We start from the raw sequence: 14,377 nt of genomic DNA, 5'->3' as shown, positions 1-14,377 counted from the left end.
ATCTAAAGGCATCATTGCATTTAAAATTTAAGGATTCACAAAGGCCCTTAAATCCTCTTTATATAGAAATAATTATAATAATAAATTAAATTCCCAGGAGATGTTTTGTCTCAATTTTACAAATGAAAAAACTGAGTTCTGAGAGGTGATGTGAATAGCGATAAAAATGAATAAGAATAACAAATGCCGCTTCTCCGTGTTAACATGAGTAAGAGATGTGTTGCTTACTTTCCCAGTATCATTTCACTGGGTCCCTGCCACAACCAAAAAAGGGATGTCCCATTTATCAGTCGAGGAAACTGAGGCCCAGAGACATCACAGCCCAATTCTGCACTAACCAGTCTGAACAGAGAGATAGTCCTTACCACGGAGGTACTGGTCCAGGCTGATGGTTTTCTGGAAAACCAGTGTAGACCTGTGCTTGACGTGGCAGAGGACGAGGGAGGGCACGTCGTCAGCTTGCAACGGGACGAGCACACTGCTGGTCACATTGTAGCTGTTCCCCAGAGAATGGATGCTGGTCTGGGACTTTAACAGTTTGTGGTTGTTTTTAAGCCAGGTCACAGTAACCTGACCTGTGGGGAATCCGGGGTGCGTGAACGTCAGCTGGATGCTCGAGCCTTGCTCAGATCGCTGGAGGGGGCCTTTTAAAGCATAAGAGTGGCCGCTCCTGCCTGTAAGAGAGACCCCGCCTGTGAGAGGACGCAGAGGAGCCAAGCCCAGTGCGAGCAAATCCTCAGTGTCTCCATCTGGAAGCCCCATTGCCCCCTCTTCCATAGGGTATGAAGATTACATTTTATAGGAGTTCGATTTTGAAGCTGATACCAGAGACCAGACAATGAAACTACAGGGACCACAGTGGTTTATAAGGAGGCCAGACTCCCACCCACACCTCACGGCCAATACCGCATCTCACGACCCTGCTTACTGACCCACTGAGTTCTTGCTGGAACCCTGGGAGGTGGGAGCCAGTGTCAGCTCCAAGCCCAAAGCCTAGGTAACTTGTCCAAGCTCCTCAGCTAGTCAGTAGAGCCCAGGCTGTTAGCCAGGCAGTCAGGGCCCAGGGTCAGCACCTAGTGACCAGGCTCAGCTCTGTCCTCAGTCCCTGCACAGGAAAGGGTGTCTCACTGCTCCCAGGACAGGTCATATGAAGGCAGGTGACACAGAGAAGAGGTAGGAGCATAGGCTTTGGGGTCACACTCAGGCCAAATTTGCATTCCCAGCCCCTCCACTGGGGGAGCCTGAGCTACTCAATGCTCTAAGCCTCAGTTTCCTCATCTGTAAAATGGGGGTGATTCTTAATTCTCAGTTAATAAATCCAGTAAAGCAACTAGTGTAGAATACTACGAAGCACATAGTAATCTCTCTATAAATGGTAACTATCATCATCACATACTCACAACAACCATCTAAAGAACTGTTACTAATTGTATTTCTTAATGTTAGGGAATGAAAAGGCTCAGAGAGGATTAGTGACTCGCCCAAGGGCCACACAGCACACAGAACTCACATTCCAATCCCAGGATTCAGACTCCAAGTCAGGGGCTCTTTCTGTTACATCACAGCTGCCTCTACTTCTCCAGAGTCGTCCCCATAATAATCCATGAACTTCAACATTTTCCTACTTTCAACCCAGCTCTGGGCTGGGCACCATGGAGCCTGCTAACAGTCATCAGAGAGCACCACTGTGCACCCCATTGTCTGGATGCCAAGCTGGGGGTTAAGGAAAGGAGTCCCCATTTCGTCCGCACCTGGTTGGCAGTAACAGTGCTCATTGCACAGAGGAGAAAACTGAGCTCAAAGAGGGCAGTGCTTTGCTAAGGTCACAGATGGCCTGTGGCAGCCCTAAGAGGTGACACTGATCCACTTGAATCCAGAGTGTGGCCACCTCCAAACATAAGAGCCAGTGTCAGCTTCAAGGCTGTGAAGGTCTCAGGACAGAGGTGTAAACAATCAAGCCGCTGGTCAGGACTGGCAGGAGGCCAGTATTTTCAGTGTCAATTGTGGGAACTGAATGATGTGGGCAAACATGATAATTCAGGAAGAAATAAATTTCGGATTAGAGTATTAAGAGGGAGATGTGAGAAAGACTTAAGGTAACACTAAGATTTTGTTTTTAGGCAGGATGGAAGAAAAAAATACAGAAAACACATTGAATCTGTGAACAGACAGCCCTGCCTTCTAACCCCAGCTCTGCTATTTGAGACCCCTGAGACCTGGTCCCTCTGCTGCCTATCCTATGTCAGATAACATATGAGGACGCCTGGTACACAGTAAATGCTGTACAGGGGGCAGCCAACATGATCAGAGGCCCGGAGGTGGGAGTGTGCAAGGGGCAGAGAGCTGAAGAAGGGTTTTAGGGGCCAGAGGGGAGATGTAGCTGCAAAGGCACTCTAACACCAAATAGAAGGGGACCTGATGTGAAAAAAAGGAAGTTGCCCTTCCCTGCTGAAGACCACAGGGCACGTCAAACAGCCGTACAGGGAAGTGGGCTAATTAAAGTGATGTTCCCCGGCGGTTAACCTTGCAGCTGTGGGCCAGATACATGTATGCAGGTGAAGGAGAAAAATTAGAGCAGAAAAAACTCAGCGTGAGTCAAAAAAGAAATACTGTTACCTGCTTCTGATCAGAAAAAACTAGTTTGGAGTTTTTCACTCAGATCTGTATATCCCACTGGGTGGATGTTTTTCTTATTTCTGCTGGACAAGCTACTACACTAGAAACTGACACATTGTAAACTGACTATACTTCAGCTTAAAAAAAAAAAAGGTAGTGGGGTCATTCCCCCCGAGAATTCTTAGAGCAGGCAGAAAAAGCCAGTTCTTTCAGGGAGAGATGAAATGCAGGGTCAGTGCCCCTGCTATGAAGACGTGTGGTTCTGCAGCCCAGCATCCTGTCTTCCCTTTCGCTGGTGGTGGCTTGGGCTGTGATAACCGGCTGCCAGCGCAGCCGCTCACGCTGCCTGTAGGGAGCTGTCCTAACCAGCTTCCTGTGGTTCTGGAGAGCTGTCTGTCCACGCTCTGGCTCATCCTTGGCTGGGCTAGACCCGGCCAATTCTAATCCTCCCTTCTCTCCACCTCTCATCCCCTCTGGCCCAATCATTCATTCTCTAAAGCTGATTCCAGTTGGACCAAGGAAAGCAGCTCGGTTTCCAGGGGCTGAACTGCTGGTGGGCAGCTCCCCCTAGTGGAGAACATCGTCTAGGACACAAAAGGCAGATAGAGAGATTTGATCAGGGTAGGGGAAAGGAGAAAAAGAAGGAAAATGAGGGGCCTGAGAGGGAAGAAAAGACAAAGAAGAGGAGGAGAAAGGAGTGGGAGAGAGCAAACCCAGTAGTAGAGAGAATGAGAATCTTGCACCTGCACCTTCCCTGTTTCCTGGCTCAGACAGTCAAGAATTCTGGCCTCTCTTTAAATTGACTTCCAGAGGGACAGGGGATTAGGTCAGTGGTAGAGCGCATGTGTAGCATGCATGAGGTCATGGGTTTGGTCTCCAGTACCTCCCTCAAAGAAAGAAATAAGTTGATTAAATAAATATTACCTCCTCCCCCACAAATATAACTCAAGAATAAAAAAAATAAATAAGTTTAAATTTTCTTCCAGAAACTGTCAGCTGAAACAGTTAAAGTCTTCCTAGAAGGGACTTTGGTGTCCAGCTGCCCGTAATCTTCCCGCAGAGAACTTTCAACGAGTACATGGAATTGGGGAAGGAAGTCCCACTCCGTCTTCTTGAGGAAGGTGTAGGAAAGGGAGGAATAGAATCTAGGGGTGAGTGCCTGAGAGTATTATCATCAGCCCACAGCATCCCCTCTTCCTTCACCTTCATCCCTTGCTGCCCTGAGTCCCTGACCTACTGCTGTCCGTACTCCAGGCAGAGGGCAGGTGTTTTCACCCCTGACCTTTTCAGCTATGCTGCCCAGAGAGGCTGGTGAGAGGCTGCACCCACCTTTCCCCAGGCTGGGTGCCTGAGCCTGCAGGGTGATGTTGGCTTGGACCGGGGGCTGCTCATCCTGGACCACCCAGCAGGCAAACTCACTCCCGTTCAGCGTGGCCTCTGCTTGCCAGGTGTGCTCCAGAGAGTAGGTCCCATCTGGGTTTCTGGTGACTGGTGGGGACTCCACGGTCTGTACCTTGTGCCTGTTCTCCATCCAGGTGAGGTGCTGGTGGGAGGGATAGAAGTGGCTCACATGGCACATGAGATTCACTCTCTGATGCACATGGATTTGCATCCCAGAGGGCTTGGTGGTGATCTTCAGGGTGGGGACAACTAAGCACGGAAACAAAAGAATGTCTGTTGAAATTACCCCTGCCTGTTCTGTCTTCCTCTCTCAGGAGCCAGCTCTAGATCTCTCACTCTTAAATTAGTTACCTGTATGAAAAAGAAGGAAATCAGGGGGGAGGGTATAGCTTAGTGGTAGAGAGCATGCTTAGTATGCATGGGGTCCTGGGTTCGATCCCCAGTACCTCCGTTAAATTAAAAAAAAATCACAAATAAATAAAGCTAGTTACCTCCCCCCAAAACACCAAACAAACAAAAAACAGAAATGAATTTTTCTTGTATGCTCAATGTAAGGCAAACAGAGCTAAGCAGTAATATTCATTAAATGTGCGTAGGGGTACATGGGTGTCTGCTGTATTAGTTCCTGTTTGAAATGTTTCATATCATGAAATATTATTTTAAGAATTATCAAATATGATTCCCATGAGAACAGGGACAAAATTTTATTCATCTCTGTAACCCTAGCACCTAGAACAGTGCCTGCCACACAGTAGATATTCATTGATGAATGAATTCATTTATGCTGAATAAATATTAAATATCTAAAATTAAAAACAGTAATGAGGTTAACAGAACAAAGATGTTTGGAATGGAAGCTTCGTCAGATAATGATAAAATAAAATCTACATAATGATAAAATAAAACCTGCATAAACAGCTTACTGTGTGGCCAGCACCGTGCCAAGGTGCTTTGTAAAAAATAGCTCCATTAATCCTCACGTGAAACCTACAAGGCAGGTCTTAATTTTATTCTCATTCTCAGAGGAAAAGGAGGCACAGAGAGGTTAAGTAACTTACCCAAGATCACACAGCTTGTGAAGCGGCACAGTCGGGACTAAGCCTAGGTGGTTGGCCTCAGGAGCCCGTGCCTTTAACGCCTCTACCAGGATGGCCTCGGCCATGAGGGATTCCAATTTCCCAACTGTGAAATGCCACTTCGCAAAAGCCCTAAATTCTCCAAAAGCCAATGCTATCAGAAAACGCTGCCCCCACCCTCCCTGGCTCACACACCTCGGAGCACTTGGGAGAGGTTCATGCTCTTCCGCAGGGGCTCCGCCAGGTGCCTGTGGGTGACTTCACAGGTCATCTCCGACGAGACATCTTGGCAGTCCAGGGTCACCCACACCTTACTGGTGACTGTGTACTTGGCTTTGTCCTCAGTCACCAGGCGCTGAGCTGAGGCTGGATGCTCATCTCTGTCTTTCATCCAGGTGACATAGAAATCGGAGGAGCCGAAGGGGCCAGCGGTGCAGTTGAAAGCCACCAAATTCCCGGGGGTTGTCCTCTGAGTGGGGCCCATCAGAGAGATGGAGGGCTGCACAGCTGGGAAAGAGAGCGAGCCGCATTGCACACTCTGCAGTCAGGAAGAAGCGCCGCGGCGCGGCAGGCCCTGCGGACTTCCTATGCGCCCTGTCTGGTTCCAGCCTCGGGGAGCTTATAGACAGATGCTAACAAGTCAGCAGGCAAATACAGAATTATAACTGGGCCTCCATGACTTCAGGGAAACCCAAAGAGCGCAGATGTAGGAAATGCCTGGAGGACTTAATTATAGAAAGGTGGTAGGAGAAGGGTTCTTGGAGGAGGTGATATCTTGAGCTTAAACGAGGAATGGGGGATTTCCGGAAGATGGCGGAGTAGAAGGACGCTCATAGGTCACCCTCTCCCACAGATACACCAAGACCCACAACTACAGACCCACTCAGCCAACCAGAGCACCTGTGGAACTCCGACAGAACATCGCCCTCTTCAAAAGATAAAGACGCCAAAAATCTGGTAGGAGAAAAGGAAAAAAGAAAGAACAAAAGGCAAAGCAGCGCGGGACGGGTCCCCCGGGGAGGGAGCGGCAAAGGAGGACTGGCGCTCGCTCGCTGGGTCTCCCCTCTCCAACTGAGAGGCCAGCGGGACGGAGGGGGAGCCTCCGAGGCTCGGATCTGTACAGAACTAACAGAACAGATCTGTTCTGACTAACAGAACTAAGTTAAACGGGCACAGAGCGTCCCCCAGGCACCCAGCCTGAGACACGGGCCGGCAGCGGCGGGCAGGGCCAGGTTGCACAAGCCGGGCGGAGGACGGAAGTGGCTGCACGGAGGCAGCCCCGTGGGAACGCAAGGGGCTGCGCTCCGTGGCTGTGGGTGCACAGGGCAGAACAACCTGGGCCCTCCATAAAACAGCAAGGTTGATGTGCTCTCGGGGGAAGGGTGCACACCCCCATCTCTGAAAACCCGCGGAAAGTTTTCGGGGGAAGAGAGGCGGGGCTCAGGCACAGCCGCCATATCCTCCGCGCTGAGCACTCAGGCGGGGGCGGGGGCGAAACCTGCATCCGCACCGAAGGGCTTAGCAGCCTCAAAGGCCAGACTGAGACTGGCCTGCAGCCCGGGGCAGATAGGATCCTTCCATCCTGGTCCCTCAGAGAACTTGCTCCACAAGGACAAACAAGGAGCTGGGTTTTGGCTCGGAGCAGGGACAGGGCTGTCCCTCGGTCTTCCCCGAGCCCACCCGCGGAGCGCCGACCAGGGCGGAGTGCGCAGCTGCACAGAGCAGCAGAGCTACCGGCGGCGGTGCAGGTAGAGCCAGAGCGGCCCCCCGCCTTTCGGGCAGGAACACAGCCCCTGGCCGAGGTGCTGGGAGGGGGCACGACCCGCCCTCCTACCCGGCCAGTCTGCAACATCTGACTGCGGCATCCGGAGGGGCAGCGACCCGCCCGCCTACAGCAGAGAGCTGCACCTGACCCAGTGTTAGGAGGAGGCGCGATCTGCTTGCCGACAGGTGCTGGGAGCAGCACAGAAGAGGGCGCCAACGGAGGGCCTCTGAAAACAGCAAGCTGAGCTTCCAAAACAGGACGAAGACAGAAAGACTTCCCATTAAAAGCACACAGACTCCAGGAGAACACCGACAAACCCCCCCCCCTTTTTTTTTAAATCTGTTTTTACCTGTTCTATTTTCTATTACTCTCTTAATCTTTACTTCTTAATTCATTTTTATTTCTCTTGGGTTTTGATGTCCTGCTATTGATTAGACACAGGTTTCAAATACATCTATTCATCTCCCTCCCCCCCTTTTTTGTAAAGGTTTCAAAAGGACGTCTCAACTCGATTAATACTCTGCTTCAACTCACTCTTCTATTATTCATTATACACTGTTTTCAAACCCTCTTTCTCCCTTCTTTTAAAATTCTTTCTCTCTCTCTCTTATTTTTTTTTTCTTTTTTTCCTAAGTTCTATTCCTAAATAGGCATCAGATAGATAAAATCCTTAAGGACCAAAATAAACAGCTGATACTCCATAAACCACAGTGCCAAAGAGGTATGAGCAAGATGAAGAAGCAGAAAAACCTTTCCCAATTAAAAGAACAAGAGAAATCCCCTGAAAGAAAGATCAACAAAATAGACATCGATAGCCTACTAGATCAAGATTTCAAAAAAGGAGTGATCGAATTGCTGAAGGAATTAAAAGAGATAGTGTTTAGAGATATAAAATATGTCAAAAATGAAATTGAAGCTATAAAGAAGAGCCAAGTAGAATGGGTAAACTCATTGACAGAGATGGGGAATGATCTAATAGCTATGCAAAGCCGACTAGATAATGCAGAGGAACGAATTAGTGATCTAGAAGACAGGGCAATAGAAAGCACCCATTCAGAAGAACTACAAGAGAAGCAAATAAAAAATAATGAAAATAGCATAAGGGACCTATGGGATAATATAAAGCGTCCCAATCTTCGCATAATAGGGGTCCCAGAAGGAGAAGAAAGATCAAAGGGGATTGAAAAGGTTTTTGAAGAAATCATGACTGAAAACTTCCCAAACTTAAAGAAGGAATCAGATATCCAAGTACAGGAAGCTCAGAGGGTCCCAAACAGGAAGAACCCAAATAGACCCACACCAAGACATATCATAATCAAGATGGCCAGAGTCAAGGATAAAGAAATGATTCTAAAGGCAGCAAGAGAAAAGCAAAGAGTAAGTTACAAGGGAACCCCCATAAGGCTCTCAGCTGATTTCTCTACACAAACACTACAGGCCAGAAGGGAGTGGCAAGATATATTCAAAGCCCTGAATGAAAAAAAGATGCAGCCTAGGATCCTTTATCCAGCAAGGCTATCCTTGAGGATAGAAGGAGAAATAAAGAGTTTCACAGACAAAAAATAAGCTGCAGGAGTTTAGCAACACTAAACCCATGCTAAAAGAAATATTGAAAGGGCTATTCTAAATAGAAAAGCAGCAGGATGCTACAGAAATGAGAAACACACAACTGGAAAGGTGATAACTCATGAATTACAAATAAAGTAAACACGAAATTATAAAAGAAGACATACAAATCACTGAGAGTGGCAGAGGGAGGCAGGGAAATATAGAATATTTTTTTCTTTCTTTTTTAAATTTTTTTTTTAACAGTAGGATGGGTTTGAGATCATGTTACTATCAGTTTAATAAGAACAGTTATAGTAATGGGTTGATAGATTTACAAAAAAGGGTAACCACAAGCCAAAAATTTACAAAGGAGTCACAAAAATTAAATAAAATCCATGATAATACAAAGGAAAATTACCAAACCACAAAAGGAAGAAGAAAGGAACAAAGAGGATATACCAATTCAACTGCAAAGATAAGTTCAAAATGGCAATAAACACACATCTATCATTAATTACTGTAAATGTTAATGGACTAAATGCTCCAGTCAAAAGACACAGAGTGGCAGACTGGATAATAAAGCAAGAACCTTCAATATGCTGCATACAAGAGACCCACTTTAGGGAGAAGGACACATATAGATTGAGAGTGAAAGGGTGGAAAAGGATATTCCATGCAAATGGAAAAGCCAAAAAAGCAGGTGTTGCAGTACTGATTTCAGACAAAATAGACTTTAAAACAAAGGCCATAAAGAAAGATAAAGAAGGACATTTTATAATGATTAAAGGAGTGATACAAGATGAGGATATTACACTCGTTAATATATATGCACCCAATATAGGAGCACCTAAGTACATACAAGAATTACTAACAGAGATAAAGGGGGATATTGATGGGAATACAATCATAGTTGGAGATTTTAACACTGCATTAACATCACTAGACAGATCTTCCAGACAGAAAATAAACAAGGCAACAGAGAAATTAAATACTACAATAGAAAAACTAGATTTGGTGGATATTTTCAGAGCATTACATCCCCCAAAAATAGGATATACATTCTTTTCAAGTGCACATGGAACATTTTCCAGGATCGATCATGTACTTGGACACAAAAGAAACCTCAACAATTTTAAGAAGATAGAAATTATCTCAAGCATCTTTACTGACCACAATGCCATGAAACTGGAAATCAACAACAGAGAAACAAAGGAGAAAAAAAGGAAAGCATGGAGATTAAACAATATGTTATTGAAAAAACAATGGATCAATGAGGAAATCAAAGCTGAAATTAAAAAATACCTTGAGACAAATGATAATGAAAGCACAACCACTCAAAACCTATGGGACACAGCAAAGGCAGTGCTAAGAGGGAAGTTTATAGCGATACAGGCCTTCCTCAAAAAAGAAGAACAATCTCAAATAAACAATTTAACCCACCACCTGAATGAATTAGAAAAAGAACAAAAAGCCCCAAAAAGCAGCAGAAGGAAGGAAATAATAAAGATCAGACAGGAATTAAATACGATAGAGATTAACAAGACCATAGAAAAAATCAACCAAACCAAAACCTGGTTTTTTGAAAAAGTAAATAAAATCTACAAACCTCTGGCCAAACTCACAAAGAAGAAAAAAGAGAGAGCACAAATTAGCAAAATAAGAAAGGAAAATGGAGAAATTACAACAAACAAAATAGAAATACAGAATATCATACGAGAATATTATGAAAAACTATATGGAACCAAACTGGATAACCTAGAGGAGATGGACAAGTTTCTGGAAACATACTGTCCACCAAAACTGAATCAAGAAGAATCTGAACACTTGAACAATCCGATCACTAGAAAGGAAATAGAAATAGCAATTAAAAACCTCCCTACAAATAAAAGTCCAGGACCAGACGGCTTCACCGGGGAATTCTACCAAACATACAAAGAAGAACTCATACCAGTCCTTCTCAAACTCTTCCAGACGATTGAAAAGGAGGGAATACTCCCAAACTCATTCTATGAAGCCACCATCACCCTGATACCAAAACCAGGCAAAGACACTACAAAAAAAGAGAATTATAGGCCAGTATCACTGATGAACATAGACGCCAAAATCCTCACCAAAATTTTAGCAAATAGAATCCAGCAACACATAAAAAAGATTATACATCATGACCAAGTGGGGTTCATCCCAGGGACACAAGGCTGGTTCAACATATTCAAATCAATCAGTGTAATACATCACATCAACAAGAGAAAGGACAAAAATTACATGATCATCTCAATCGATGCAGAAAAAGCATTTGATAAAATTCAACACCCATTTATGATAAAAACTCTTGCCAAAGTGGGTATAGAGGGAACATATCTCAACATAATAAAAAGCTGTATATGACAAACCTACAGCCAGCATAGTACTCAACGGTGAAAAACTCAAAAGCTTCCCACTAAAATCTGGGACAAGACAAGGATGCCCACTATCACCACTCCTATTCAACATAGTCCTGGAAGTCCTAGCCACAGCAGTCAGGCAAGAGAAAGAAATAAAAGGGATCCAAATTGGAAAAGAAGAGGTAAAAGTGTCATTATATGCTGATGACATGTTACTATATATAGAAAACCCTAAAAGGTCCACACAAAAGCTACTAGAGCTGATTGAAGAATTCAGCAAGGTAGCAGGTTACAAAATTAACGTTCAAAAATCAGTTGCATTTCTTTACACTAACGATAAATCAACAGAAGAAGAAAGTAAAGAAACAATCCCCTTTAAAATAGCACCCAAAGTAATAAAATATCTGGGAATAAATCTAACCAAGGAGGTGAAAGAATTATACACAGAAAACTATAAACCATTGATGAAGGAAATTAAAGAAGACTTTAAAAAATGGAAAGATATTCCATGCTCTTGGATTGGAAGAATCAATATTGTTAAAATGGTCACACTGCCCAAGGCAATCTACAGATTTAATGCAATCCCTATCCAATTACCCAGGACATATTTCACAGAACTAGAAAAAATCATAATAAAATTCATATGGAACCATCAAAGACCTAGAATTGCCAAAGCATTACTGAAGAGAAAGAAAGAGGCTGGAGGAATAACTCTCCCAGACTTCAGACAATACTATAGAGCTACAGTCATCAAGACAGCATGGTATTGGTACCAAAACAGACATATAGACCAATGGAACAGAATAGAGAGCCCAGAAATGAACCCACAAACTTTTGGTCAACTCACCTTTGACAAAGGAGGCAAGAATATACATTGGAATAAAGACAGTCTCTTCAGCAAATGGTGTTGGGAAAACTGGACAGCAGCATGTAAAACAATGAAGCTAGAACACTCCCTTACACCATATACAAAAATCAACTCAAAATGGATTAAAGACTTAAACATAAGACAAGATACAATAAACCTCCTAGAGGAAAACAGAGGCAAAACATTATCTGACATACATTTCAAAAATTTTCTCCTAGAAGAAATAAAAGCAAGAATAAACAAATGGGACCTAATGAAACTTACAAGCTTCTGCACAGCAAAGGAAACCAGAAATAAAACAAGAAGAAAACCTACGGAATGGGAGAAAATTTTTGCAAGTGAAACCGACAAAGGCTTGATCTCCAGAATATATAAGCAGCTCATATGACTCAATAAGAAAAAAATAAACAACCCAATCCAAAAATGGGCAGAAGACCTAAACAAGCAATTCTCCAAGGAAGACATACAAATGATCAAAAAGCACATGAAAAAATGCTCAATATCACTAATTATCAGAGAAATGCAAATCAAAACTACAATGAGGTATCACCTCACACCAGTCAGAATGGCCGTCATTCAAAAATCCACAAATGACAAATGCTGGAGAGGCTGTGGGGAAAGGGGAACCCTCCTATACTGCTGGTGGGAATGCAGTTTGGTGCAGCCACTATGGAAAACAGTGTGGAGATTCCTCAAAAGACTAGGAATAGACTTACCATATGACCCAGGAATCCCACTCCTGGGCTTGTATCCAGAAGGAAATCTACTTCAAGATGACACCTGCACCCCAATGTTCATAGCAGCACTATTTACAATAGCCAAAACATGGAAACAGCCTAAATGTCCATCGACAGGTGACTGGATAAAGAAGAAGTGGTATATTTATACAATGGAATACTACTCAGCCATAAAAACCGACAACATAATGCCATTTGCAGCAACATGGATGCTCCTGGAGAATGTCATTCTAAGTGAAGTAAGCCAGAAAGAGAAAGAAAAATACCATATGAGATCACTCATATGTGGAATCTAAAAAACAAAAACAAAAACAAACAAACAAACAAAAACAAAGCGTAAATAAAGGACAGAAATAGACTCACAGACAGAGAATACAGACTTGTGGTTACCAGGGGGGTGGAGGGTGGGAAGGGATAGACTGGGATTTCAAAATTGTAGAATAGACTACACTGTATAGCACAGGGAAATATACACAAAATGTTATGATAACTCACAGAGAAAAAAATGTGACAATGAGTGTGTATATGTCCATGTATAACTGAAAAATTGTTCTGAACACTGGAATTTGACACAACATTGTAAAATGATTATAAATCAATAAAAAATGTTGAAAAAAAAAAAAACGAGGAATGGATAGGAGCCAGCTATGGGAAGGGGCAGAAGAAGGACATTCTAGAAAGTGGGAACAGCCAGTGAGAAGCACCTCAGGCAGGAAGGGCTTGGTGGACCTGAGAAACTGAGAGGTCTTAAGACTTAAGCATCATGACCAAAGAGGTCCAGATGGAGAGGAGCCTTGTGGGACATGGGGACCCTTTGATTCCACTTTATGATGGGAAGCCACTGGAGATTTTTGAACAGAGGGGCAAGCTGGTCTCCTTGGCATGTTGTAGTAGATAATTGGGGCTGCTCTGTGGAGGATGGAAAGGAGGTGGGCAGGAGGGAGGCCAGTGAGGAGGCTGGCTCAGACCTCCAGGTGTGAGGTCATGGTGCCTGGACCAGGGAAATGAGAAAGGGAGGGACCCATTTGGAAGATACAGCCATCAAGACTTGGTCATGGACTGGAGGGAAGATGAGCGACAGAATGAATTATGAGTAAATGATTCCTAGGCTTTTCTCTTGAGCATCTGCATGGATGGTGGTTCTAGGTTTTGAGGTGGGGCTAAATGGACCAAGTTAGGATGGGGGAGATGTGGTGAGGAATCAAAGATTTCCATTTTGGACAGAAGTGAGAAGCCAAGAACCTCTGCTGGCAGGCATGGTTGGCCCTCCTCATCAGATCCTTCCCATCGACACCCCAGTAAACCTCCAACCTCTGCTTGCTCACCTCCAGTGACAGGGGGCTCTCTACACCACAGGCAGCTTCATCCATCCTCACAAGCTTAAACTATGACAGTACTCTGCTCCTAACGTAGGATCTGTCTCCCAGAGTCATCCTGACAGCTGCAGGGGCTGGACTCTTCCCTGTCCGTTAGGACAGCCTGCAGAGATCTGAGAGCAGGGGCTTCTCCCAATTTTCACTGCATCCCCTGAGCCAGTATGTAAGTTGGGTGCTGGGGACACAGATGTGACAAACAGGACCCCTGCCCCAAGGCTCTCAGGTCTCCTCTGTCATAGCATGAGGCAGCCCAGTTTGGCAATCCCTGCCCACTCTGAGGGTCTCTGTGGGCAGCACTCAGGACTCACCTGTGAGTCCCAGCAGACAGGTGAGCAGGAGGGCGCCCAGCGGCTGCGCAGGTGTGGTGGTCATGGCCGGAGGCTCACGGTTTCCCTGGAATGTGCTGGCTCCAACCCCTGGATGAGGATCTATGGGAGCCCAGGAGCAACCACCTGACCTCCTGACAGCTGAGGGCAGGCCTCGCGATTCCTGGCCACCTACCCACCCCCAGGCCTGGAGCAGTGGTTTGAGCCGCAGCAGGAGAAGTGGTTGCTATGGCCCAGGTTTCCTTCCAACCCCTAAACCTGGGGTTCTTTAGCACGGAAGGCG

At 45.1% G+C, this 14,377-nt stretch overlaps 1 protein-coding gene across 1 annotated transcript; it reads right to left on the bottom strand.

Annotated features, from left to right (window-relative positions):
- Positions 1-5,280: 5,280 nt before the first annotated feature.
- LOC141574116 (signal-regulatory protein gamma-like) lies at positions 5,281-14,140 on the bottom strand. Its single transcript, XM_074347896.1, has 2 exons — positions 14,077-14,140; positions 5,281-5,600 (listed from the first exon to the last, which is right to left on the bottom strand). The coding sequence occupies exons 1-2, from the start codon at positions 14,138-14,140 to the stop codon at positions 5,281-5,283; spliced, it is 384 nt and encodes a 127-aa protein (XP_074203997.1).
- Between the last annotated feature and the right edge of the window lie 237 nt (positions 14,141-14,377).

Source organism: Camelus bactrianus, chromosome 19, assembly GCF_048773025.1.
Source record: "Camelus bactrianus isolate YW-2024 breed Bactrian camel chromosome 19, ASM4877302v1, whole genome shotgun sequence".
NCBI lineage: Eukaryota > Metazoa > Chordata > Mammalia > Artiodactyla > Camelidae > Camelus > Camelus bactrianus.
Note: the sequence above shows the minus strand (reverse complement) of the source record. Positions and strands in the feature narration are given on the sequence as shown.